Consider the following 26,020-nt stretch of genomic DNA (forward strand, 5'->3'; position numbering starts at 1 on the left):
TCCACCGATGCACAGTGTGACTTGGCTTCACACTTGGAAACTTGAATTGGCAGGAGAATTTCCATGGCAGGAGTCTTGTTCCATTTTCTGGGCTCCAAGGAGCTCATGTAACTCTGCATGTTGTGGCTCATGCTCTGTGACAGTGAGCTCTTCAGATCCTTCCAGCCCATCTCAAAAAATGCAGAAGTAGAGGAAAAAATAATCATCAATCAAAGCCCTTGCCCACCCAGGTTTGAGCAGTACAGCTCTGCCACCAGCACGTGTGGTATGAGCTGCTCTCACTCAAGGCAATCCTGCCACTATGTGAGCAAAGCTCCAGGTGACTGAGACCCCCTCCTAAAAGCACAGAATCACAACACAACATGCCCCCTGCATTGCCCTGAACAGCCAAGGATAGAATTTTGAAGGAGGATAGAATCCTGTAATAATGGACCTGATGGTTTGTTCAGCCAAGTATTTGTGTAGAAATATTGTTGCCCTACATGACCTACATTTCTGACCACAGAATTAAATGGAAAAGAGAGGTGTCTGCTGGAGAAGAGGATGAAGATGGAGGGGACCAAGGCACCAGTGGAGAGAGTGAGCCTGAGCCGAAGAAAATTAAAGCAAGAAGACCTGTCCAGAGGAGGTAAGGAATGGTTGGTTCAGTCTCTTTCTGCCTGTGCTGTGTGGAGAGGAAATCCCTATTTGTCACTAATGAATTTTCCCTGCAATATTACCTGTGTTTGTGACCTAATAAATCTATGGCCTTGTTATTCCCTCATCTCTCCATCTCATGCTCCAGTGAGCACTGGAGTGGTTTTCATGATAGTTAGAGCAGATTAAATCCCTTAGGAGTCTAATATTTGAGATCTGTGCTTCCTTAAAGACTTATTAAAGTGGATATTTACATAAACCATGCTGTATTATGGCTTTATCAACTCTTATTTTAGAACAGTGGCCAAAACTGGTGTTAAAAAGCCCCACAAAATCCAGCGTGGGAAGAGGAAGAAACCAGACTCATCTGAAGATGACGACGATGATGAAGACGATGAGACCCCCAAGAGACAAACTCGGCGAAGAGCAGCCAAAAATGTCAGGTGTGAACAAGTGTGGGGCTGGTTTGGGATGAGAGCTGGCTGGGGAAGGGGGCTCTGACTCCTGTGGGGTCCTGCAGGGACCTGTGGCTGAGGTGTGGCTCTTTGGGCAGGTTCCTGCTGGGCACATCCAGGGTTTGTCTCATTTTGCCATCTGTGAAGGAAGGAATGTTTACCAGTCCCTCCTAAGAGAAACATGAGGATGGTTTGCATAATATTTCTAAAGCACTCTCAGATGAGATTGATAATTGCAAATAATAGATGAAAATGAGCAAAAAGGAGCAGCTGTGCTGGACTGGACCAGTTGTCTGAGAGTGGCTGGGGACAGTGTGTTGAGCCAGGGTGGAATAAAGCTTTATCCATTCCCCAGTGTAGCTTCTCACCTTTCAGGCAGTCCCAATAAGGGACTTGCAAAGAGCCATCCAAATGATGTTTGGTGGTGGTTAAACATGCACCAAAGATGAGAAGTGCAGTCCCATGCAGCCTTTTGATGCTCTGCAACCTCCATAGAATAATCTTTCCCTCAGTAGTGGAGACCTTCTCTGTTATGGCCTTGCTTCTGCTGCAGGGATTGTTCCACCTTATGAATCGCCTGATGTTGGCCATGATCAGAAAAGCCATATGGGCAAGATAGAGGATTAGTCTGGTAAAGTGCAGCTATCTGAGTGTCTTGGGGAAAAATATCGAGTGGATGACCTAAGACATGTGCTGAACATGCACTGAACCACAGCATAAATGCTGGAGAAGCTGCTCCAGTCTGAGCCATTCTGTGTGTTGGTGGGCTTGGAAGAGTCAAAGGGTTTATATCAGTTTGGTTTTGATCTTACTCAGCTACAAAGAGGATGATGATTTTGAGACGGATTCTGATGACCTGATAGAGATGACTGGGGAAGGAGCTGATGAACAGCAAGACAACAGTGAAACTATTGAGAAAGTCTTGGACATCAGGCTTGGAAAAAAGGGAGGTGCGTGGCTCTGGAAGAAGCCTTTATTTCTCTTGAACCGGTGCAGTGCTTTTGCAACTTTAAAGTGGGGTCAAGTGCTTCAGTGCTTTTTGTCTTTTCCTCTATGTCTCTTAGTTACATCTTGTAATATGTTATAGCTTCTGTAACATATAATATTTAAAATCCTAAAATCTCTATAGTTTATGTGGTCAGCGGCTTTCATTTAGCCTGCACATATTTTAAAGATGCAGCCATTGTTCTGCAATTCCTGCTTTTCTCTGCTTTGAAATATAAAACAGATCTAAGAGAGTCAGTTTTCATAGTCCCATTGGCTGAGCCATAATGAAAATAAAGCCAATGTTTTCTTCTCAAAGCCTTACAAAAATGTTTTTTGTAAAACTGAATGGTTGTGAACACTTTCAAGAGGCCTTTGAATTATACTTAAAGAAAAGCTGTTTATGACAGATTTAAAAATACTCTGTTGCACGGAGAACTTCTGTGTGCCTGCCTTACAGGTTTGCAGAATCTTTTGGGTGTTCTTTGTGCACCCACAAAAGATGTATTAGACGGGTAATGCAGCTGATGCCCAGTGGTGGGTCAGGAGGGTGCCAAATGCAGGCTGGTGTCTCTTGCAGCCATCGGAGCTTCCACCACCGTGTACGTGACCGAGGCCAACGGGAACCCCAGCGCCGACTTCGACCCCGAGAAGGACGAGGGGGAGGTTCAGTACCTCATCAAGTGGAAGGGCTGGTCATACATCCACAGCACGTGGGAGAGCGAGGAGTCCCTGCAGCAGCAGAAAGTGAAGGGCCTCAAAAAGCTGGAGAACTTCAAGAAAAAAGAGGAGGAGATCAAGCAATGGTAGGCTTAGCTTCAAGCAGTGATTCTGCCTTGGGCGCTTTGTGTTTAGCCTGAGGTTTGAGGAGTCATGACTGAAAATGTTTGATTTCTTCTTAGAAAGTGTGTTTCATGTGCACTCTGGTCTCTTTTCGCCTGCTGAGGAACATCCCCCCACACAGAAATGATATTTGTGGTGTGGATGGCTGGAAAATGGAGAGGACAAGGCATGAAATCCACACTATTGCCACTTCCTAGCCTTAAGAATTGGGGAGGCTGATAACAAATAATTGGTGCACAGACTCACCTGGCCCAGGAGGTGCCATGAGGGCTTACAGCCTTATTAACCCTTGTTAATTATGGGCTTCTCTGTGTGCAAGAATTTGCATCAGTTTATATCCAGCTTCCCCAGGAGCTATAAAGGGAGCTACAGTGCTTTCCAAAGTGCTAAAGCTGGAGTAGCAGCTTCCATCTCCATTTGGTTCCTGTTTTGAGATTGATTTCTTGCATCAGAATAAGGCAGCATTTAACAGGGAGACAATCTGAATAAGGCAGCAATAATTTACAATTTTAGGAAATTTAAGAAACATGTCATATTACAGTAATTTGCCCTTGTGACTTGTCTGAATGACAGAATCATATAGGAAAGTAGATTTTCTATATGCAACATCTATGAGCACTATGACAGAAACATTATAGTGGTTTTTTGTTTTGTTTTGAATTATTTTGCATCTAGGCTGGGCAAGGTATCACCTGAAGATGTAGAATATTTCAACTGCCAACAAGAGCTGGCTTCAGAGCTAAACAAACAGTATCAAATAGTGGAGAGGGTAATAGGTAAGTGGAGCCAAGACTTTGGTAAAGGGTTGAAGTAGGAATGGGAACTTTATTCCACATGAGAGCAGAATGAGTGTGCAGCTCTCTCTTCTTCCCTGTCCTCCAGTATATCTGAAGAAAACCCCATGGTGTTTACTGTAATTCATTGTGTGAAATTTAGGAATCTGGACAGTAGAAATGCAGGTTTACACATTTGTATTTGTGCTTGCAAACAAGCAATACAAATCAGGGACTTTCCTTGCCTGGAGTATGGGATGACACAGGTTTCCAACAGGTTGCTGAAATTGTTGCTGCTGAATTTCTTTGTCTCCAGCCCTTTGGATGCAGGATGTTTGTTTCCAAAGCAGCAGCATGGGCCTGGCTTTTGTGAAGTCCCTTTTCTGTGGTGTGGTTGAGGATGTGGTTAGGCTGCAAGGCAGCTCAGGGGCGAGATTTTCATGATTAATTAATAAAAATAAAACCAGAACTTACTGAGCACTTTAGTAATATCACAGCAATGTCAGTCAGAGGTGCCAACGCCCAGTTGCTTTGGGAATTGGCTTGGAGAGCTGTGTAAGCTATTTCCAGTACAATTCCTGTAAAACCGTGGGTGTGAGGCAGTGGTGGCCTGCCCTGCTCCCTCTGCTGGCTGCCAGCATTCCAACCCTCCCTTCCCTTCTCTCTCCAAACACAGCTGTGAAGACCAGCAAGTCTGCCACGGGACATTCCGATTTCCCAGGTAAAGGCACATTTTTTTTGGTCTCTCTACACTTTTGCTGTGAGCCAAGACCTGTTTTGTGGCTGTCTGGGCAGTTCAGCCTGTGAACCATGCTTGTGGTTCAGCTGCTCAGCTACAGGTGCTGATGTTTGGGCTTTTTGTTTTTGCATATTTTTCAGCAAACAGTCGCAAAACATCCTCGAATGACCCCGAATACCTGTGCAAGTGGATGGGGCTGCCCTATGCTGAGTGCAGCTGGGAGGATGAGGCTCTGATCAGCAAGAAATTCCAGCACTGCATCGACAGCTTCAACAGCAGGAACAACTCCAAGACCATTCCCACCCGTGACTGCAAGGTTTGCTGGCTTCTCTCCTTTGCTGGGGGAACATGCAAGCAGTGGGAACGTGAAGTTTTGTCAGGATAAATGTCAGGGAACATTTTTCCCATCCTCCCACCTGCCTTTGAAGGGTTGTTTGCTGTTCTTGTATTGCGCTTCAAGCAGAGATGTGAAGCCCTTTGAGTTTCATTTACTCTGTGCACAGTGAGAACGTTATGTCCCCCTGGGGAGTGGGAGGCTTAATTAATCCTTGCAAAGTGCTTCCTCCTCAGAAGGAGCTGCAGCAGTTTTAATATCAGTTGGATGAAAAAACAGCACACCTGGGAAATGAGGAAGCCTGCAAGATGCTGATACAGTGAAGGAGAGGGACAGAAATAATGGGAGAAAAACCAAAAGAGGACAAAGAAGGAAGTGGAGCTTGTTCTGACTCCTGGGTATTTTGTGCCGCTTATTACACTCCTGGGGGACTCAGAGCCCTGATCATAAACCAGAGGGCAGCAGGCAAATCACCAGAAATACAGACACAAGCACTAGCTAGGAAAATGTGGATGGAGGTGAAGTTCTCTTCACTCGAACCAGTGAATAGATACACACTCTTTGCTGAATTCATCAATTTCATTGCTGAATTTTCAGCCTTTCAGCCACTGAGAGTTCTGTCCTTCTCTTCAGTGGACTTCAGGCAGGTTTTCTTCCAGGTGCTGAAGCAGAGGCCGAGGTTTGTTGCCTTGAAGAAGCAGCCCTCGTACATCGGCGGGGAGAACCTGGAGCTGCGCGATTACCAGCTGGAGGGCCTCAACTGGCTGGCTCACTCCTGGTGCAAGTATGTGCACAGCCTGGCATGTTCATTCTGTGCCTTTTTGTCCCTGAAGGATTTAGCACACCTCCCTTTCAAGTGAGGTTTTTACCCACCTTCCTTCTGCAGCTTGGAGAATTTCAAATGTTGTCATACCCAGCTGCATTGCAGACACTGCAAGCAGGAACTACCTAAAGCATGAACTTAAGAAACCTTGTGTGAAAACAAAAAGCATTTTCCCTGTCTGGGCCTGTTCACATGATGGATTTGGCTGAGCCTGGTACATATAAGCTCTAGATTTCCATTGACTTAATGGGAAAAAGTGGTTTCTGGCTCAGTGTGCTTATACACTCATTGAAATCTTTGAGAGATGTCCTTCTAAAATTAGGCCACTGATTCCCCTCTGCCTGTTTTCCTCCAGTTTGGAGTAATCATAGTTAATTTTTGCACATTATTGTGCCATGTTCAGTCTGGCTGTCCCTGAGATCCACTTAGAAGTGTTCAAATTACTGTTTTTGCACTGCCCCTCTCTGTCCTTGTTGTGGATTGTTGTTCATGTGGAGCACAGTAAATTAGTAGTTATAGCTGTGCTGTGAGACCCAGCTAGGGGAGAGAGAAATGATTGCATCTGACTCCATCTTATCAGAAGGCTAATTAATTACTTTATTATACTATATTATTCTATACTTTATTACATTACATCTAAACTGAATCTGCCAAGCACTCAGCTCTGCACACACTGCTCTGAATCTCATGACTGTCAGCCCACAGTCCTGACACACACACATACACACTTGGCCCTGATAGGGCAAGGAAACAAAATACCATCATTCTAGGTAAACAATCTCCATATTGCATTCTACTTTTGCACAAACACAGGCACAGCAAATGATAAGAATTATTTTTCCTTTCTCTGAGGTTCAGAGAGCATGAATCCCAGAAATATTCTTGGGAAGAATTGTGCCTTGCTTTTCTCTGTGAAGAGAAACGTGGGGCTACAAGCAGTGGCAGAAACATGCACTCAGACAGCATTTCTGTTTGTTCTCCTCTTCCTCAGGAACAACAGCGTGATCCTGGCTGATGAAATGGGACTGGGCAAGACCATTCAGACAATATCATTCCTGTCATACCTGTTCCATCAGCACCAGCTCTATGGCCCTTTCCTGGTGGTGGTGCCCCTGTCCACCCTCACCTCCTGGCAGAGGGAGTTTGAAGTGTGGGCACCCGAGATAAACGTGGTGGTTTACATTGGAGACCTCATGAGCAGGAACATGGTGTGTAATCAGAGAGCAAAGGGTGAGGGCTCAGGGAGAAGCACTGGGTGCACAGCAGCAGCTCGTGTGTGGTGTGTGTGACACACAGTCAGCTGGAGAGGCTGGTGGATAGTGCTGGCAGCGTGCAGGCAGCTGGAGCTGGTGTGGCTGAGTGTGTGGGTGTAGCTCCCTGCTACAGGGGATTTTGTGCTTTATTTTGCCTCTTGGAGTGAGTGCAGGAGCACTGGCTTCTCTCAGAGCCAGCACTGATCTGGAGTGAAACATGCAGTGAGAAGTTCAGCAGTGTAAAATGCTTGTCTTCAATATTTGGGATTATGCAGACAATGGAGCACACAGGTGTGGGGACTCCAGTGGTGTCTGCAGTATGGTGATGTGTTCATTAATGTCACAACAGCAAGTTAACCTCATTTTGTTACCTGTGCAAGCTGAACCATGTGTGCACTAAAACAAATTTTTCCTTAGGCACTTGAGCTCATGAAATGGCACCTTAGAACGCCAGGGGTTTGGACTTGGTTGGAGTCTCTGGCTTAGTTACACTAAAATAACAACTGTTACTCTTTCCTTCTGATAAGGTGTTCAAGTTAAATTTGTTTCCCCTCACAGATACGTGAATATGAGTGGATCCATTCTCAGTCTAAAAGATTGAAATTCAATGCGCTTATCACAACCTACGAGATCCTCCTGAAGGATAAGGTGAGTCATTACTCCAAGAATGTTTTTATTTAGACTTACTCTCATTTTCAAAGGAGAAAGCCAGTTCTCAGCTAGTGGGTTTCACCTCTTCCCTCTGTGGTGCTGGATAACTACAGCCACTATTTGCTTTTCCTTCCCCATTTTCATTTCCTTCTACATTTGCAAGCGAATGTGGGAATGTGGGACACATTTTTCAGTGTCTTCACTCTTGTACTGCACAGTTGTGCTATTTTTTTTTACATGTAAGACATCTGGCAGGATCCAGCAGTACCTGGGTTTTTACCTGGTTTAATTTAGGCTTGTTAAGAGGACAAAACATTAGACTGAACTGCTGGACACAGTGTTAACAGTATTTACATTTTTACATCTACAAGAAATCTGTCTGTTTAGGAAATACGCATCAGCCCTGTCAGTGTATCACTGAGTCCTACAAAAAACTGAAAGCTTAAAAAAAAAAGAAAAATAATTTAAATCAGAATCCTTGGATTATTTGAACTTTTTAGGTTTGTTCATCTGCTCTCCTGTTCTTGCTCCAGTGGGACCAGTGCTACCCAGGGCCCCGAGGGCATGGAGAAAGGGGGGAATAAGGAGCTGGGGAAGGACTGTGCTTCCCCAGGATAGGTGTACTTGCTGCAGAGCTATTGAGATACAGCAGGAGTGTTGTACAGCATGGCTGATTTTCACCTTTTCCTTTCTTGGAAGACACCCTGGTCCCCAAATTTTGTTAGTAAGAAGATCCTGTGAGGGTGCAGCCACAGGGACACACACAGTGCAGGGTTTCCTGCCTTGGAGAGAGACACATGTGCAAGGTGGTGGGGCCTGTCTGACCCAGCATATCCTCAGCATCTGTGTTTTTTCCTTCTTTTCCTCCAGACTGTCTTGGGAAGCATTAACTGGGCCTTTCTGGGCGTGGACGAAGCCCATCGGCTGAAAAACGACGACTCCTTGCTGTACAAAACCTTGATTGATTTCAAGTCCAACCACAGGCTGCTGATCACTGGCACCCCCCTTCAGAACTCACTCAAGGAGCTCTGGTCCCTGCTGCACTTCATCATGCCAGAGAAGTGAGTCTCCTTCCAGGCCATCCAAGAAGTGTCTCTGTTCCATTCTTGTCTGTTAAGTAGGCTCAAGGGAGTGCAGGATGGCAGAAATCCCTGAATTAAACTCAGTGGTGTGACAGCAATGATAGGAGAACAGACATTAGAGGGGAAAATCAAAGGTTAAATAACTAACATGAGGAGTATTTCTGGCAGCAAACTGAATGGGGAAACCTGATACACGCCTTTCAAATCTGTCTGCTGTCTTCCAGCCTTCTCTAAAAAGCTAAAGTTGTTTGAAGCAATTGTTTCAGCCATTTCTGAGCTTTCCAGTACACTGTGGTTCAGGCACCTCTGCCAACCATTTCATGGCAGCTCTGGGGGTGCTGTCTGGCTGATTGTGTGTCCACAGTGTAACAAATGTTTTGTTTCCTTTAAAATAAAGTGAGCTATGGGCATCTCTAAGGCTAAGGCAGGCATGCCTCAAAGCTCACTGAAATTATGTTTGACTGCAAGGAGAGCTGTGCCGCAAAATCTTGTTTTTTGGATGAAATAAAGAGTGAAGGAGAGGCTTGAGGTCTCCCAAGTGGAGGAGAGCAGATCTCCACGTTTCAAAGGAGCTGTCAGAGGAAGCAACAATCCCAAAAGAGCCTTCAGAGCAGGGTAAATCAGTGCAGTTGTCAAAGCTGTGCCTGGGGGAGGCACCGTGGAAAATTCAGAAACTGCTGCCAGGTAAATGCCAGCAGAGTGAAATAGTGGGAAACTTGGGATTTTGGGTCCTGGGAATCAGTGTGGAGCTCAAATATAAGATGTTAGGAAGGTGTCTAAGCCCAGACATCTTCTAGCTTTGCCAGCAATCTGCTCAGTTAACCAGAGCAGAGTGAATCTGTTATCTTCCACTGTGTTTCCATTAAAGTGCTGCTCTCCTGTCTGTGGTGCAGCAGGAGTGCATCCAACAGCTGCTGTTTGGTGCCATAGGACAAGAGGCATTCTGACACCTCCCTTCTCCTGCTTTCTGTTGCCAGGTTTGAGTTCTGGGAGGATTTTGAGGAGGATCACGGGAAAGGAAGGGAGAATGGCTACCAGAGCCTTCACAAAGTCCTGGAGCCGTTCCTGCTGCGCAGGGTGAAGAAGGATGTGGAGAAATCCCTGCCAGCCAAAGTGGAGCAGATCCTGCGGGTGGAAATGTCTGCTCTGCAGAAGCAGTACTACAAGTGAGTCACTGAATGGGTTACTGGCAGTGCCAGTGGAAATGGGCACATCTCTCTGAGGGCATTGGACGAGTGTTCCAGTGTTCTGTGCATCCTGTGGCCTTCAGAGTGCAGTGAGACACCATCACCTGTAGTACTGGGAGCTCCCCAGCAGGAATATGAGGTAGAGGAGCTGATATCTTTCCTTCTGGAGGATGGTTTTGTAGAGTGATCCAGTTCAACTGGCCAGTTTTGCAAGACAAAATGTTATGTCTTTCCTGGGGGAGTGACAATATGCACAAAGTTGGGATTCAAAAAATATTAAACAGTGATAATATCAATAGGAAAGTCAGGTCAGGGTTTTTAGAGAGGAAAGAGGATCCTGTAAGAGAAATGAGAAGAAATGGAGACAGGCAAGTAGACTGGTGCCTGAATGAGCTGTTCCTGAAGGTTTTGTTCCTCCAAGGCTCTGCTCTGCAATGAGTAATGATGACGACTTTAATTTTCCTGCCTGCAGGTGGATTTTGACAAGAAACTACAAAGCTCTTTCAAAGGGAACAAGGGGAAGCACATCTGGTTTCCTGAATATTGTGATGGAATTGAAAAAGTGCTGCAACCATTGCTACCTTATCAAACCTCCTGAGGAAAATGAGAGAGAGAATGGCATTGAGACCCTGCAGGTGAGTGGTGTCCTTGGTCACCACCTTTTTCCTTAAATTTCATTATTTTGTCCTCCCAACAAAATTACATCTGGTGAAGCTTTATCTTCTGTGGCTTCTTCTTCAAAAATAGTTCTCTCAGCTAAGCCATTTGAACCCCCAGCCCTCCACTGCTACTGCAGGCAACATTTTATGGCCTTCTAGAGCAGGAGCTGTGGGCAGTGTACAATTTGTCTGGTGTGATTCATTGTGAGTGTGGGCTCTGCTGTGTAAATCCAGATGATTAGATTAGAGATGTACAAGAGATGAATGACCCCAAAAGGAGCAGGTCTGTGCAGGTCTCTGTGTGATGTACCTACGGGTAAGATTGGAAATGATGGTTATTTCTTCAGTCTTTGATCAGGAGCAGTGGAAAGCTGATTCTCTTGGACAAGCTGCTGACCAGGCTGCGCGAGAGAGGCAACAGAGTGCTGATCTTCTCCCAGATGGTGAGGATGCTGGACATCTTGGCAGAGTACCTGACTATCAAACACTACCCTTTTCAGGTGAGAAACATCAGCATGGAAAACAGTGGGGTCCCCTTGAAAATGTGGGAAAAAGTGGAGGGAGCTTGAGCAGTGGGATTCACTGAGTTCCCCCGAGGCTGGTGGCTGGGATTACAGGTGGCACTTACTGGAAGGAGCTGGGATGTCCCTTCCTTTCAGCGTGGCCCCATCTCTGCAGAACTCCTATGACAGGCCCTGTTTGGGCTGTGTCATGTGATAAACCCCGAGGACAGTGAGCACAGGGAGCCTGGCTGGCAGCCTGTAACGGGAGCTGCGGTGTCACCCGCCCTGTGCCTGCTCCCCGAGCATCCCCCAGCCCTTGTGACACAGCACAGATATTTTTAATTGGTGGCTATTTTTAACAATTAAACACTGCAGGCAGCACAGGGGGCTGCAGGGCTGGCAGCACTCGGCTGCAGCAGTGCCTCAGGGCTCCTTTACCTTCTCTCTTTTCTCACTGTTGTTGGTTTTTGCAGCGCTTGGACGGCTCGATCAAGGGGGAGATCCGAAAGCAGGCGCTGGATCACTTCAACGCCGACGGCTCCGAGGTACCTCAGGCTGGGCAGAGGGTTTGTGGCTGAGCCACAGCTTGGCACTGACTCCAGGGGCTTAGCTCAGAACAGTTCTTTCCACAGGAGCCCAGGTGCTTTTAAAGACACGGATATGGCAGGCTTTTCATATTTCATATTACTTGAAATATCTCACATCCAAGGAGCAGGGCAGCAAGTCACATTTCCAGAAAGTTCTGAAGAGGCTGGGAACAGCCAAAATTTAGTCATTCTCTCCCAATTGGTCTGGAGAATGAGATGGTTGCTGAGTGATTCCAGTCTGAAGCTGTTTTGAATATGAAATGACAGAGGCAAAAGAAGGATTTTAAGTGTTGGCAAGCAATGGATTCCAGTGCTGGAGGTGAAAGTCTCCAGTGTAATAGGAGAGGGCATCTGAAACCTCTCATCTGGGCTTGCTGACTCACAGTGACTGGTGCAGGACACTTGTTTTTGTGTCAGTCAGCCCAGCTGTGAGAAATACCTTTCCTCACTCCAGGAGCCTGGGCTGGAGCAGGATTCTTGGCTCACACAGGGATTCTGAGGAATTGTGGTCGTAGGAAAGTTAACAAAAGGAAGTGTGAGGGGCAAAGAGAAAGAAAGGCCACAGAACCTGCCCTTTTCCCTGTCCTGAGGACATCTATGGGGGCTCAGGCATCTTGGCACTAAGATGGAACAGTCTGTTCATTGCTGATCTCACTCCTAACAGGATTCAGGCAGCAAAAAGCAGGTGTTTGCCTGCTGCCTTTGTAGGAGCCTGGTGAGCAACAGGGTGTGACCTTCAGAAGTAACAATAAGGTGCTCCTGCCTTGAGCTGCTTGTGTTGCTCTCCCAAATTGATTCATCCCTTCAGCTGGGCCAGCACTGCCTCACCCTGGGTCTGGGCTTAAAGACTGGTGCTGCTCAGCCTGCATGAACAGGAAAGGGAAGGAAATATGAGAAGGAAATCCTTTTTCTGCTTTAAGAAGCATGAGTGCAACAGAGCCTTCCCTTTTACAGCTTTTGAGTCACCACTGCTATTTTATGCCCACAGTTACAAGCTGGTTAACTCATGTTTTTTATTTATTCCTTCTCAGGACTTCTGTTTCTTGTTGTCTACAAGAGCTGGAGGGCTGGGAATTAATTTGGCCTCTGCTGATACTGTTGTTATCTTTGACTCGGACTGGAACCCCCAGAATGATCTTCAGGCTCAGGCCCGAGCCCATCGGATCGGACAGAAGAAGCAGGTCAGGAGAGCTGCTGGGTTATTTCACTCTGGCTTCAGTGTGTGCACCTAAACACCCTCTCACCTCACCAAAGCTTCTGAAAACATGGGCTTGTTGTCCCAGTCCTTGCTCCAGGGAATCTCATTTAGAAAGTAGGAGACAAAAAGCAGCCCGGATTTGCCAGGTGCCAAGTCTTTCTCTTGGTTTTGAGCATACCCAGAACCCAACCCATGGCATTGCACTTCTCAGCCTAGTCCTAGTGGACTCTGTTCTTTCTTGCCCTGAAAAACTTAAAAAGTAGAACATCCACCTTTTCTAGGGGTTATTGGATATGTGAAAAGCTAGTTTGGTGCTAGTTTGAATTTAGAGTGATTGTTTCAGAAGATTTTTGCTCTGTGCTTAGGCACACTACAGGATCTGTGTTAACCATCCTGATTTTAACTGGATTTCCTGAGATACAGAGTGAATGTATTTTTTTTTCTTCTGAAAAAGCACATCTGTACATGAAGAGACAATGTCAGCAGCCCAGTGAAAGCAGCTGAGGGATGCATTGCTGTATCAGCAGAGCCTGTTCAGGAAATAGCTGTGGTCTCTTTTTGCCTCTCAGGTGAACATTTACCGCCTGGTCACCAAGGGGACAGTGGAGGAGGAGATCATTGAGAGAGCCAAGAAGAAAATGGTGCTGGATCATTTGGTTATCCAGCGTATGGACACCACTGGCAGGACTGTTCTGGACAACAACTCTGGGAGATCCAAGTACGTGGCTGTGTCAGGAGGCAGAAATGTCTGGAGCACGTGGCATAACCAGCCTCCCCTGCTGGCATTTCCCAGGATTTATTTGATAGGGTTCAGGGCAGAAGGCTAATAAATCATGGCAGCTTCCACTGATTTGGCTTCTGCAGCCATTTATTTGGATACATAGGATAAAGATAATCAGAAATTCAAGATAGTTTTAGGGCACCACTTGTTTTTGCTTCTTTCTCTCACCCAGAGATCATCCTGGTCTGAGGGAACCTGGCTGTGGAACGGCTGCATTTTGGCAGTGACCTCAGATTCTCTTCATTTTCCCCAGTAGATGGAGGTGGTTCCCATTGCAGACTTTGTCTGTGCTGGAGCAGGAAAGAGAATAATAACAAAGCTTTTTATAGCGCTGGGTAGAAAACTTACTCCTTGCTTCAATTGGGAAAAACTTTGGTATGGTTTTGTGCTGTAGGAGTTCTGACTGAACAGCTCAAAACACCTTTTCCTTCTTTTCCTCTTGCAGCTCAAATCCCTTCAACAAAGAGGAGCTGACAGCTATTTTGAAGTTTGGAGCTGAAGATCTTTTCAAGGAGCTTGAAGGGGAAGAGTCAGAGCCTCAGGTAGTTTGAAATTGAAATCACATAGCAGTTTGTAGTGCTCTCCAGGTCTGCAAGAAGGACTGTGTGTGGTTGCTCCTGCTTTGTTCTTGCCCTGTGCATGAGAGGAGGTTGGTGAATAGGACATGTGGGAGTCTGGAGAAGCTGGAAGCAGAGTCTGGGATTGTGGGATCAGGGTTTGAGGAGAGCCTTGTTGTTGGGAATTAAATGGTAATGGTCACCCAGGGAGTCCCTTGCCTTCTGAGGATTATTAGCTAGTGACAGCACAGCCTGCTGAAGGCTCCTCTCCCTGCCTCTTCTGAGCACTTGCTCAGCACCTTTTTTGGTGGTTCTGAGCGAGGCAGGAGTCAGCACAGTGCAGTGAACAGGTCGCTCTCTCCTGCCTCAGTGCAACATCGCTTGACAGTTTAGCATTGAGTGTTTTGACCAATTCTCTTAATGGTCCAAGCAGCAGAGCTTCTCCCCAGGGAGACGGTCTACAGTTCATACATCTCACTGCCTGGAAATTTTCCCCACTGTTCAGCCCTGATGGTCCTTTCCTTCTGTTCTGTCACCTTATTTGTACTTTGCTGTCCCACTTGAGACAGTTCATCCCTGCCCTCTGGGATGACACCCTGCAGACATTTGCACTTTATTTAGCTCATATCAGCACACCAGCCTGTTCTCAAAGCCTCTTACATCCTGCTGTGCCTGGCACCCTCTGCTTTATCCCTCCTTCTTCTCCCTGACTGGCAGGAGATGGACATCGACGAGATTCTGCGTCTGGCTGAAACCCGGGAGAATGAGGTGTCCACCAGTGCCACCGACGAGCTGCTCTCACAGTTCAAGGTATGGACACCCCCAGGCTCTGTGCTGGGTTTGGGAATGTGGCTCCCCACACCCTGAGGCCAGTAACAGGCAGGAACACCTCGCACAGATCCCAGAATCACAGAACGGTTTGGGTTGGAAGGGAACTTAGAGATCATCCAGTTCCAACCCCCCCCGAGGTAGGTATTAATTTAATTTCAGGAAAGTGGTTTTGAAGGCTGTGAATAAAATGCAGAATTTACCAAATTTGGAAACAAACCCAATAATTTACAAATACTCAGCAGTACTCCTTAAACTGCACGTACTTCCTCAAAAGCTGTTAGTCCAAAGAAGGGCAAGGAGCCAGGAATGCAGTGGCATAGGGATCAATTATGGAGTAGTTATGGAAGTGTTGGCAGAATTCCTGTGGAGAAGGAGTTGAGGCTTAGCAGACAGCTCTGGGGTGTTCCTGCCAGGGGAGGGAATTGCTAAAACTTCTCCTTTGCTGGTAAAAGGTTGCCAACTTTGCAACCATGGAGGAGGAAGAGACAGAGCTGGATGAGCGGTCCCAGAAGGACTGGGATGATATCATTCCAGAAGAGCAGAGGAAAAAGGTGGAGGAGGAAGAAAGGCAGAAAGAATTGGAGGAAATCTACATGCTGCCTCGAATCCGGAGCTCAACGAAAAAGGTACAACCCATCATGAGGCTGAAGGAGAGAGCTGCCAAAGAGAATGCTCAGGGGAGGCCTCCCTGCCATCTGAGCATCTTTCTTTCTCCAAAGTTGGTTGGGATAAAGCACAGAGGTAGCACAGTGACCTCTTGTTGGCACTGTGCATTGCACCAATGGTTTGGGATGCAGCCTGAGGGCCCAGACTGGACTTGGTGTGACTCATCTCACCTTAGCAGACAAAATCAAAAGAATCTGCAGTGACCACAAAGCAAAGCACCCAATTGTATTGGATTTTGCTGCAGATTTTGCCATTTTTTGGCTGTCTCTTTTCCTTGGGCTCTCTAGCTCCCTGGGTGGCTCTTGCCTAAATCTGGATCCTGAGGAGCAAAAGAGATGGTGTCTTCCCAAGTTCTTCTTTATGTAATGGGATCTATCCCAATCCAAAAGAAAGCTGACTGTGCAAGGATGCTCTGCTGGGATGTGAGACTTGAAGGGGTTAGAACTGTTCTGTGGGCTGAGCTGGAGAAAAACATTGATGTGAAAAACACAGAGAAGGATAATTCATGTTGGATGAATCCAGATTAATTTCTGAGGTGTCCTGGCTTTCAAAATAGTCTAAGGGATCGTGGCATAAACTCATGGAAATCAATATTTTAACATCTCTTAGTAGATCAAAATTCAATTGTGAAACTGGTGGCTGTAAAAGGAGGATGACCACCACTGTGCAGCCTCTCTGGGCTGGCCACAGGGGCTCCTGCATCTTCAGGAACGGATGCTCACGTGGTTTACAGTCCATTAAATAGTGCCAGTGCACTGGGGACAGAAAAGGTTGCTAGCTGATGAGATGAGCAGTTGATAACTGTCCTGCTGTTTCTCTGGTACCTGCAGGCTCAGACAAATGACAGTGAATCTGATGCAGAGACCAAGAGGAGGCTTCAGAGATCATCTGGGTCAGAAAGCGAGACCGACGACACCGACGACGAGAAGAGACCCAAGCGCCGGGGACGCCCTCGGAGTGTCAGGAAAGACACTGTGGAAGGATTTACTGATGCTGAAATCAGGAGGTCAGTGCTGGGCACAAGGGACGGTTCAGAAAACAAATATAGAAACCCCATGCAGGTGGGGAAAATCCCAGATTAATCCAGGATGTGTTCACCTGTAAGCACGTCAGTGGTCGGGCAGAGCTGGTTCACTGGCACAGCTTCTGCACCTTTATATAGCTCAGTTTGATCCCAGCTGATGGCCTTTGCATTCAGGTCAGTGCAGAATGGACTGGATTGTCTTTGGCCAGGCTACAGTGAAGCTGGTGCCTTCCTAAAATTAATCCATGCTGTAAGTGCCCCTTGTGGGCCAAGTGGATGGAGCTCATGCTGTATAACATGTGAAGAGGTCTTAGGTGCCATGAACTGCAGAGCTGGAGAAGCCAAGGTCTCTGGCCTTCCTGACATTTTTCTGGCAGTCATCCTGCTGATTTAAGCTCTCAGTGAAAGGCAGGCTCTGGCAAAATGACCTCATGAGAAGCACTGGTCCTGTTGATCTGAATGTGTCAGTGTCTGATGTCAGCTGGAGACTGCATTTCAGAACATTGTTTTCTTCTCCTATCTTCTGATTCTTGAGTCTTTCCCAGAGATCTTTGTCTTAACAGCTCTACCCAGATGTTCGGCCAAAGATGGAAGAGAGGGAGTTATGAGTTTTCCTTAACTCTCTATCTCTGAGCTGGTATATTTTTAAGCAGGAGATAACAGAATTTTTGGGCTGTGATAGCTGCCTCATAACTATCTTGAAACCATGGAGCAGGAAGACATGTTACAATATGCAATATAACAGCCATTTAGGTTATTGTGATGTAGCAGAAAGGGGCTGAAAGAATACAAAATGAAAATAAGAAGGCAGAAAATTAATTCATTTAAAAAATAACCTGTAGTTGTAGCCATTGTGTCTATTCCAGCTCAAGGCAATGTTTGATTGCAGCAACTCTTGCTCTAAAGATGTGTTAGCCACAGCAGGGATTTTCACAATAAAAATAAGACATGAAAATAAATAGCAAACCTCATCTGCAAACCTCTGTGATGGATGGAGCCACATTTGGCTCTTCTGTGATGAGTTGCTGCATTTACAGCCCAAGCTTTAAAATTACTAATGACATTGATTTAATGCCTCTTTTCTTCCTGGAAAAATGAAGTTAATAATTACCAACATGGTGTGAGCCAATGCTTTCTTCTATTTTTTTTTTTTTTTTTGCCCTACAGTAACCACTCTCCTTTTCTTTTTTACCCCTCATCTGTCAAACTCTCAACATTCATAACAATGTTGTGTTCTTCTCCAGCCAAGGTCACAAAACTCTCTGTGGGGGCTAATGGATGAGGCTTCCCAGTGCTGAGCTGCTCAGTGGGGAATGCAAGGGTGATAATGTGACAGGCTGTAATTAATATATTCAAGCACATTTGTGATATAGGACCTACTTTTTATGGCAGCTAGTTTAGTTTGTTATTTTTTTTTTTTTCTCCTTAGGTTTATCAAGGCTTACAAGAAGTTTGGATTGCCTCTTGAAAGGTGAGTCCCGACCTGGCCCTGCTCCAGAGGTGACCATGGAGGCACATTGTGCTCCTGGGCACTGCAGGCACTCATTGCTCTGGGTGTGTGACACAGCCTGCACAGACAGCACAAGCCTTGCTGCCCTGCCACAGACCCCAGGCACTGCTGGGCACTCCCTGGTGCCTCTGTTGATGGGCACTGATGAATGCTGGCTGAAAACCAGCTGGAGCAGTGGTGGTGCCAGGCTGTGACACAGCAGGGTCCTGCTGGCACAGTCCTGCCCTTGGGGCATTCCCACTCTGCCCAGAGAGGAGAGGGAGCAGCTGTCAGGACAACAAATGCTGCCCAAAACACTTGCCAAGCTCCTCTGTGCACGTTAGCCTCAGGATTGAATTTGGAGTGTCTTTCCATGCTCTGTCCCTCCTGAAGGGAAACAAAGAGAGGCACCATCCTCAAACATGGATCTGCAGGGCCCTGGCTTTAGAAAGGTCTCAGGGCTGAGGCAGAGTTCCCTGAATGTATTATAGGAGAAATTCAGTGCATTTTTAGCTGGTTCTGCTCTCCTGGTATGAAACACAAGGCTTGCATGTGAGTCTTGATGTTACTGACTTCAGGCAGGCAAAAGGGACAGCAGATGGCAGCTTTGGACCATCAAATTGAGTTAATGTGGAACTGGGAAAGCCTGAGGGAATACTGGACAGTCATAGAGGGTCCCTGTTGTCCCCAAGAGAGACAGTTCTCACCTTTGCTTTGGTACTAAAAAATCCACATGATTGGATCAGTTTTACTACATCTGCACTGCAGCTGTTAGACCCAAAAAAAAGACAAAACCTGGATTGTTTCCTGCACAAACCCAACTCGTGCATGTTTTATACATTCACATGTGTACAGCACTGAGCTGTGAAACAATGGAATAGGAAATGATTGAGAGAGGAACTGCTGTATCTCACACAAAGCTGTCCCTGTTCCCCAGGCTGGAGTGCATTGCCCGGGATGCTGAGCTGGTGGACAAGTCTGTGGCTGACCTGAAGCGTTTGGGGGAGCTCATCCACAACAGCTGTGTGTCAGCAATGCAGGAATATGAGGAGCAGCTGAAGGAAAATCCAGCAGAAGGTAGGCAAGGGTGTTGTTAGGGTGGTTTTGGGAGTGTTCCATGGAGCTTGTGCGGAAACCATTCCAGTGCTGGACAGGGAGGCCACATTGTGACTTGGAAGCAAAGAACAAGAACACACTTAAACCACCCCAGCTCTGCCAGGCAGCTCTCACCCTCAGAGAGGAGCCCCTGAGCTTTCTGCTCAGACTGGACAGTGCCTCTTGGGTCTGTTGGCTTCTGCTGGACATGAGTTTTTGTGGGGAGAGGCTGAAGTGACCAACTCATGGAATGCTGGGCCACAAAGCAAGGCAGATCTTATTTTTAACTGGAAATCAAACTGGTGCTGTGTACTCCACAGTAAAGCTGGGTGCACAGCAATTCCCAGAGCTGGAATCACCACCCACTCTCTGTCTGGCTGCTCTTTGCTGTTTGTTTGGACATACAGAGTCAGGGATGGATTTCCTGCTGGGTCTCTGCCTGCTGCAGCTGACCAAGACTGCAGAATCAACAGCTCCAGTGTACTTAGAAGTATTTTTAAGAAAATGGTACTGGGAGGTGTTTAAATTGCAGATCTAAGCGAGTTAGTGGAAGAAAACTTATATTTTGGGCCTTATGTTTAAATAAGAGGTTGCAGGCAAGGTCTTGATCACTGTCTGTGGAGCCATTTTACAGAGACACTTCCTTCTGTAAGAGTTCCCTTAATTAATGCTGTGTTTTATTGCTGAGCAGGGAAAGGACCTGGAAAGAGACGAGGTCCTACCATCAAGATTTCTGGTGTCCAAGTCAATGTGAAATCCATCATCCAGCACGAGGAGGAGTTTGAAATGCTGCACAAATCCATTCCCTCGGACCCAGAGGAAAGGAAGAAGTGAGTTTGGCTAAGTAGGCAACGCAGAAAGAGGCTGAGGGAGTTTGGGTTTTGTAGTGGGAAGAGAACAGCCTGGATGTGTGGATTTGCTTTGTCCTCCACAGCACTAAAAGCAGTGTTTGCAATGCCTTTAGGTACCGCCTGACGTGCCGTGTCAAAGCTGCTCATTTTGATGTAGACTGGGGAGTGGAGGAGGATTCTCGCTTGTTGGTGGGAATTTACGAGCATGGCTATGGAAACTGGGAGCTGATTAAAACAGACCCAGAGCTGAAGCTGTCTGATAAGGTAGGTGGCTTTGCTTGCTGCTTCCACTGGGTCCATTGCTCATAGCAAACACACCTCATGTACTCCAAAACCAGATGTTTATGTTTGTAACTACTCCAAAAACCATGATCAATGATAATGAGGAAGACAGTGGCCTTCATGGAATGTTGCATGTTGGATGGAAGGCAGAGTTGTGTTGTTTGGTGGGCAGTACCAGGTGAACCACACTCAATTGATGCAGTGCTGACATGTGTGCTTCCATGCACAGGATGGAAGAGGCTGTGACTTGATGTTTCCTTGAGCATCTCACAAGAAGCTGAGTGTGAATTTCTGAGTGGAAATAATTTCTCACAGATTTGACACTGCTTATGTTAAGGCTGGTCTGTGTTAGCTTCGAGGGTATGGTTACACGACTGGGACTGGGAATGGCAGCACAGCCAGCTGGAAAGCCTCCATCTAGTTCCTCTGTTCCTCAGTCATCCCCACAAGAACAGTTTACAGGCACCATGTTGAAATGATCTGGGTTAAAAATAATCCACCATCCGTTGTGTCAGTGTGGTGCAAAGAGTGTGGAAACTGCAGCACAGGGCTGAGGAGCACTGGGAGTCTGCACACCAGCTTTGCTGCCAGCCTGCAGCATTCCCCTGACATCCCTGCTGGTGCTTTTAGCTGAGATCAGGCTCTGCCTGAGAGCCCTCCATGTGTGGAGCTCAGAAAGGCATTTTGCAATGGAAACAGCTGCCTGAAACACGCCACCCATTTTCCAGTGAAGTATGAAGCAAACCTAGCTGGCAAGCTGAGCTATTTCCTCCACAAAGTGTCACCTTTCAGCCTTGTTTTCCACTAAAAATTGTGCATCTGTGCCCCTGCTGTAGCAGTGTCTCAGGTTACCAGAGTGACTGGGCTGCTGTGACCAAGCTGCCACAAACAAATCCGAGGTGTCAAGGCCAGTGGACTCAGTTTTGCAACTCAAAGTCCCAAATATAGCTTGTAAAGGATTTTTTCCTTCAAGAGACCTTAGCAAGCTTGCAAGGCTTAGCAAGCCTTGGGATCCTTTAACTTGTGCAGGATTCCAAGGGGAGGGATGCTTGCTGGGTAGGAGCTTTGCCTTGAGCCTTCTTGTTCCCCCAGAAGGTGCAGCATCTTCTGCTCTTTGCTGGGCCTGGAAGGGCTGCTGCTAATGTGTAAATCTTTTGTCAAGCTTTGTGCATATGGGTGTATATATATATTTTTTTTTTTTTTTCTTTATCAAAGATCCTACCAGTTGAGACAGATAAGAAACCTCAGGGAAAACAGCTCCAGACCCGAGTTGATTATCTACTGAAACTGCTGAAAAAAGATCTGGACAAGAAAGAAAACATGAAAGATGGGGAAGAGGTGAGATGTGGCCTCTTGATTCTGGGGGTTTCAGCGGGAGTGGTTGGCTGATGGCAGGAGACACTAATAATAATAAGGGGCAGGTTATTTCTGCTCTTACTGAAGGATTTGGGCTCATGAGGCTTCCTGCCAGCCTGCAGGACCTGCAGCTGTTTGCAAAATGTTCAGGAGATGGGAAATGTCCCCAGGAAGCAGCTACAGCTATTTGCTTTCCCTGACTTGTTCTGTTTTTACCAGGGCAAGCTAAAGAAGAGGAAACCCCGAGTGAAGAAGGAGAACAAGGCTCCCAAAGTCAAAGATGAGCATGGGAATGAGCTCTCCTCTCCTCGGCACTCAGACAACCAGTCAGAAGAGGGTGAAGTGAAGGTGAGTCAGCCTTGGTGGCTTTTCCAGGTTTCCTTGGGCTCTGCTGTGACTGCCCAACCTCACCTTGGAAAGCATTCCCAGCAAAGCCCCCAGGAATCAGAGGCACTAAAAGTGAATTCTCACAGGATTGGCAAACTCACAAAACCACCCATACAGCTGTTGGTGTGAAAGAAGGACCTTTTCCACCTATTCTTTCAGCTCAGTGCTTTAAGGGATTTGGGGCATCCCAGAATGGCCACAAACATCCACACATTGACTTGGGGGAAAGGTTGTCTCAGGACAAAGCCTGTTGCCCTTATAAAGGAGAGAAAGAAGAATTGTTTCCCTCTCCTTTTGGGCACGTCAGCCCGTGGTGAAGCTGGAGTTTACCAAGGTCATGCTGTTGCTTAGAAAATGTTCAGACTTTGAGTGGTTTGGCTTGCAGTCTGAGGCTTTTTGTTCGTGTGCTGATCAGTATCTACCTCAGGGGCTGATCGTTCTGGAGTGCAGCTGGCACAGGAGAGCAGGGCTGCTCTGCAGCTTGCCAGCTTGTCACAGAGTGGGGCTGCTCTGCTTTTCATACCCTTTTGTCACCTCTGGGGGGATGGCAGCTGCGTGAGCAGGGCTCGATGTCTGCCCAAAGAGGTGTGAGGGTAAATCTGGATGGACCTCAAAAGTTGCCTGTGTTTTAAGGATGTTTTATGGAAGAAAATGTACATGAGGTGAGGGACTCCAGCTTTGTGCTGTGACTGATATTCTAGGAGGATGGCTTGGACAAGAGCCCAGTGAAAAAGAAACAGAAGAAGAAAGAGAACAAAGAGAACAAGGAAAAACAGACATCCTCTAAGAAAGAAAAGGAAAGCGATAAGGAGAAAAAGAAGACAAAAGACAAGAAGGAGAAGGTATGTGATACTTTCAGGAGCAGCATGATAGGGAAGGCCCTGAGCTGGACAAACTGTGAGACTTAGGATTAAAGGCCTTGTGGGATGAGGGGTATCCCTATTTCAGCCCTTCTGAATCGCCATAAAAAGTAGAAAAGGCACTATGTCCTAAAGCTTCATGGAATGTGACCAAAACGGAAGAGATTTTGTCAGGCTGCCTTTAAAGTACAGCTGTCCCCGTGACATGGATGTGGCCACAGAGCTGATGCTAAGGAAAGAGCCTGGAGCACTCAGATCAAAGTTCTGTCCAGCTGTGATTTATCACAGGGCTGGCAGGTCCTCGTCTGTATTCCCCTTTAATTTAAACTCACCCAAATGACCCAAGTGTCCACACCATCAAGACTGTAAGTTGTCATTGTCACTGTTCAGGACTCAACAGAATGAGTGTTTCAACATCACTGGTATGCTGGAGACTCAAATATCTCCTGAATTTTGGGTACAACTGCCCTGAGGCTGGGTGCAAATTGGAAGGGGGGTAAAAGCTTCCATAATAATGACCTGAAGTACCTGTCCAAGGAACAGGTATGTACTACATGCCCAGTGTGTTTTGACACTGAGGTCATAAGTGCAAACTAAGAAGTTTTGTTGCCTATGTAGGGGAAAGTTTGCTTTCCAGAGATTTTGGGTGTGGCTTTGATTGCAAGTAAGTCATAGAAGTAAAAATATACATGAACAGGCCATGATTTGAGAACTAGTGATATCACATAAAGTTGCAGATGCTGGTAGAGATGAGACTACCCTGAGCTCTGTCCTTTGCAAGGGAGAGATACTTTTTATTTTAACCTCTCTTCCAAGTCTTCAACTTTGGTTTCTTCCCATGAGTGTGAATATCGTGTTCATGTCCAAACTGTTGGCTCTGACTTCTCCCTTTTCCCTCATGGATGACATAAAGTTAAACAGAGCCATTGCAGCTCAACAGTTGGAGATTTTGGGAGGAAAGTTGTAGGAACAGTGCCCAGGTTTAGTAGCTGCCAGTAACAATAGTGTGGAGGTTGTTAGCTGGGTCACTGGGGATCCTCCATCCTGGCTCATTGTGTGATGTTTGTAATTTGTCCTTGTAAAGCCTAAAGGTGCAGAGGCCAAATCTGGAAGTAAAGGGAAGAGATCACAGGGTCCTGTCCACATCACTGCAGGGAGCGAGCCAATCCCCATTGGAGAAGATGAGGATGATGATCTGGACCAAGAAACATTCAGCATAGTGAGTATTTTGTATTTTCCTTGGGAAATGGGAGGGCAGTGCTGAGAGCCCAGTGAAGTTACAGAACACCCTGCAGCCTTACATTCCCTCTCTTGTAGAAGCCAAGGAGCCACAGAAGTTCTTTCAGGCAAGGAAATGCAGGGGAGTTTTGAGGGTGACCTTGTTGGAGGTGCAGAGCTGTGTAAATGCTCTCACAGCAAACATGCCCACAAGGCTCATTGTAAAAATTGCCTTTTAGTAAAATTATCATGGCAGATTCTCCTTGGCTGAAATACCACTTCTTAAAAGCAGTTCTCTCAATGCAAATCTCTGTATTGTTGAAAGTCCTGTGGGGTTTTTGTCTTTTTCTTTAACTTTCCTTCTGTGATGTACAAAAGATCCAGGCAGGCAGTCAAAAAACCTGTCTGATTCCTTATCTGTGCATAGCGTTGATGAGCCCAGTCCGAAAAATGCAGTGCTTTCATCTCATGTCTGCTAGTTTTGGTAAAAGCAAGCATTAAAGTGACCAAAGATGGGATTGGACAGGATTGAATTGAGCAGTTTTTCAGCTGGGGTGGCTGGTTCAGTGTGTGGAGGCTTGGATACACTTCCCTGCGTGCCATGGGATCCATGCAGGGGCAGACCATGTGTGGTTACTGCTTGCAAAGCAAATTGTTCCCTCCTAAAAGGCAGGGGCAGTGGAGGTGGGGAAAATCTTGTCTTTTATTGATGATTGTCTGCAGCTTGTCTAACAATTTGCTATTTTATAGCTGATTTCTCCTTGCCTAATGGCCAGATAAAGCTAAACGAGGTTCTTTTCGATTAGCAGGGCAATGATGTAGAGCCCTCTGCCAAATTAATCACTGTCTCCTCTCTGTTGTTCTTTCAAGTGCAAGGAAAGGATGAGACCAGTCAAAAAAGCACTGAAGCAACTTGATAAGCCTGATAAGGGATTGACAGTCCAAGAACAGCTGGAGCACACACGAAACTGCCTCCTGAAAATCGGTGATCGCATCTCTGAGTGCCTTAAAGCCTACACTGACCAGGATCACATCAAGCTGTGGAGAAGGTGAGGGATCATTTTGTTTTCCTTAGCTGATCTAGGATATTTTGAAATAATAGTCAGAGGCTGCTGGGGTTTTTTTGTGGATGGATGTGCCATTTGCCTCTTACTTAACCTGTGAAGTGTTGTGTTTTCTGGTCCACTCAGTCTACAGAATCACAGAGTCATGGAATGGTTTATGTTGGGAGGGACCTTAAAAATCACCCAGTTCCAACCCTGTGCCATGGGCAGGGACACAGTTCACTAGACCAGGTTGTTCAGAGCTCCATTTAGCCTGAACCTTGAACAGGGATGGTCTTCCATCACCAGTCCCGGGCAAATGTTTTGTCTTCAAGTTGTCCTGGTTTCATTAAAACTGATTTCAAAGCTAAATCATACAAACCACTCCAAACCTCTTTATTTTACTTTGAAGAATACGGTTCCAGCCCTCCTGATCATCCTGTTCTGAGATGAGACTGTTTTCCAGAAAGGGTAGAAGGAATTTGATGTTGGTTTGGAAGTCATTGGCAGTTAAACTGCTGCTGTAGCACTTAACAGAAAATGTTTGTGTCCTTCTAGGAACCTATGGATATTTGTGTCAAAATTCACAGAATTTGATGCCAGAAAACTACACAAACTCTACAAGATGGCTCATAAGAAAAGATCACAGGAAGAGGAGGTGAGACCTGAAGTGCTTTTCCTTTAATTTCTGTCCTTAAAAGTTGCTGCACTGGAAGTGCCAATTCTTTCTGCCTCTTACCGTGGGTGTTCTTTGTTATTGGCCCTGTGATTTTCTCAACATCTGAACAGTCTGATTGCATTTGCCTTCTTTTCTATGTGGTATTTCTGGTCACTTTGTCCTGGCTGTCCTGACCAAGCAAAAGCATTGTTTGG

General features: G+C 46.4%; 1 protein-coding gene across 2 annotated transcripts in view; it reads left to right on the forward strand.

Moving 5' to 3' along the window:
• The window catches only part of CHD2 (chromodomain helicase DNA binding protein 2), a 54,810-nt gene that overhangs the window by 23,167 nt on the left and 5,623 nt on the right, over positions 1-26,020 (forward strand). For both annotated transcript variants that reach the window (XM_058811574.1, XM_058811575.1), the window contains 31 exons: positions 506-628; positions 933-1,079; positions 1,908-2,041; positions 2,656-2,881; positions 3,594-3,694; positions 4,368-4,412; positions 4,571-4,746; positions 5,424-5,548; positions 6,579-6,795; positions 7,399-7,488; positions 8,362-8,552; positions 9,551-9,739; positions 10,233-10,395; positions 10,767-10,919; positions 11,396-11,467; positions 12,541-12,690; positions 13,277-13,425; positions 13,934-14,030; positions 14,763-14,855; positions 15,329-15,502; positions 16,373-16,548; positions 17,996-18,037; positions 18,993-19,132; positions 19,842-19,980; positions 20,115-20,265; positions 21,499-21,621; positions 21,859-21,987; positions 22,728-22,868; positions 23,971-24,105; positions 24,975-25,153; positions 25,706-25,805. In XM_058811574.1, coding sequence (XP_058667557.1) covers positions 506-628; positions 933-1,079; positions 1,908-2,041; positions 2,656-2,881; positions 3,594-3,694; positions 4,368-4,412; positions 4,571-4,746; positions 5,424-5,548; positions 6,579-6,795; positions 7,399-7,488; positions 8,362-8,552; positions 9,551-9,739; positions 10,233-10,395; positions 10,767-10,919; positions 11,396-11,467; positions 12,541-12,690; positions 13,277-13,425; positions 13,934-14,030; positions 14,763-14,855; positions 15,329-15,502; positions 16,373-16,548; positions 17,996-18,037; positions 18,993-19,132; positions 19,842-19,980; positions 20,115-20,265; positions 21,499-21,621; positions 21,859-21,987; positions 22,728-22,868; positions 23,971-24,105; positions 24,975-25,153; positions 25,706-25,805 — 4,270 coding nt within the window. The remainder of the gene's footprint in view (positions 1-505; positions 629-932; positions 1,080-1,907; positions 2,042-2,655; positions 2,882-3,593; positions 3,695-4,367; positions 4,413-4,570; positions 4,747-5,423; positions 5,549-6,578; positions 6,796-7,398; positions 7,489-8,361; positions 8,553-9,550; positions 9,740-10,232; positions 10,396-10,766; positions 10,920-11,395; positions 11,468-12,540; positions 12,691-13,276; positions 13,426-13,933; positions 14,031-14,762; positions 14,856-15,328; positions 15,503-16,372; positions 16,549-17,995; positions 18,038-18,992; positions 19,133-19,841; positions 19,981-20,114; positions 20,266-21,498; positions 21,622-21,858; positions 21,988-22,727; positions 22,869-23,970; positions 24,106-24,974; positions 25,154-25,705; positions 25,806-26,020) is intronic.

Source organism: Ammospiza caudacuta, chromosome 10 (assembly GCF_027887145.1).
Source record: "Ammospiza caudacuta isolate bAmmCau1 chromosome 10, bAmmCau1.pri, whole genome shotgun sequence".
Taxonomy (NCBI): Eukaryota; Metazoa; Chordata; class Aves; order Passeriformes; family Passerellidae; genus Ammospiza; species Ammospiza caudacuta.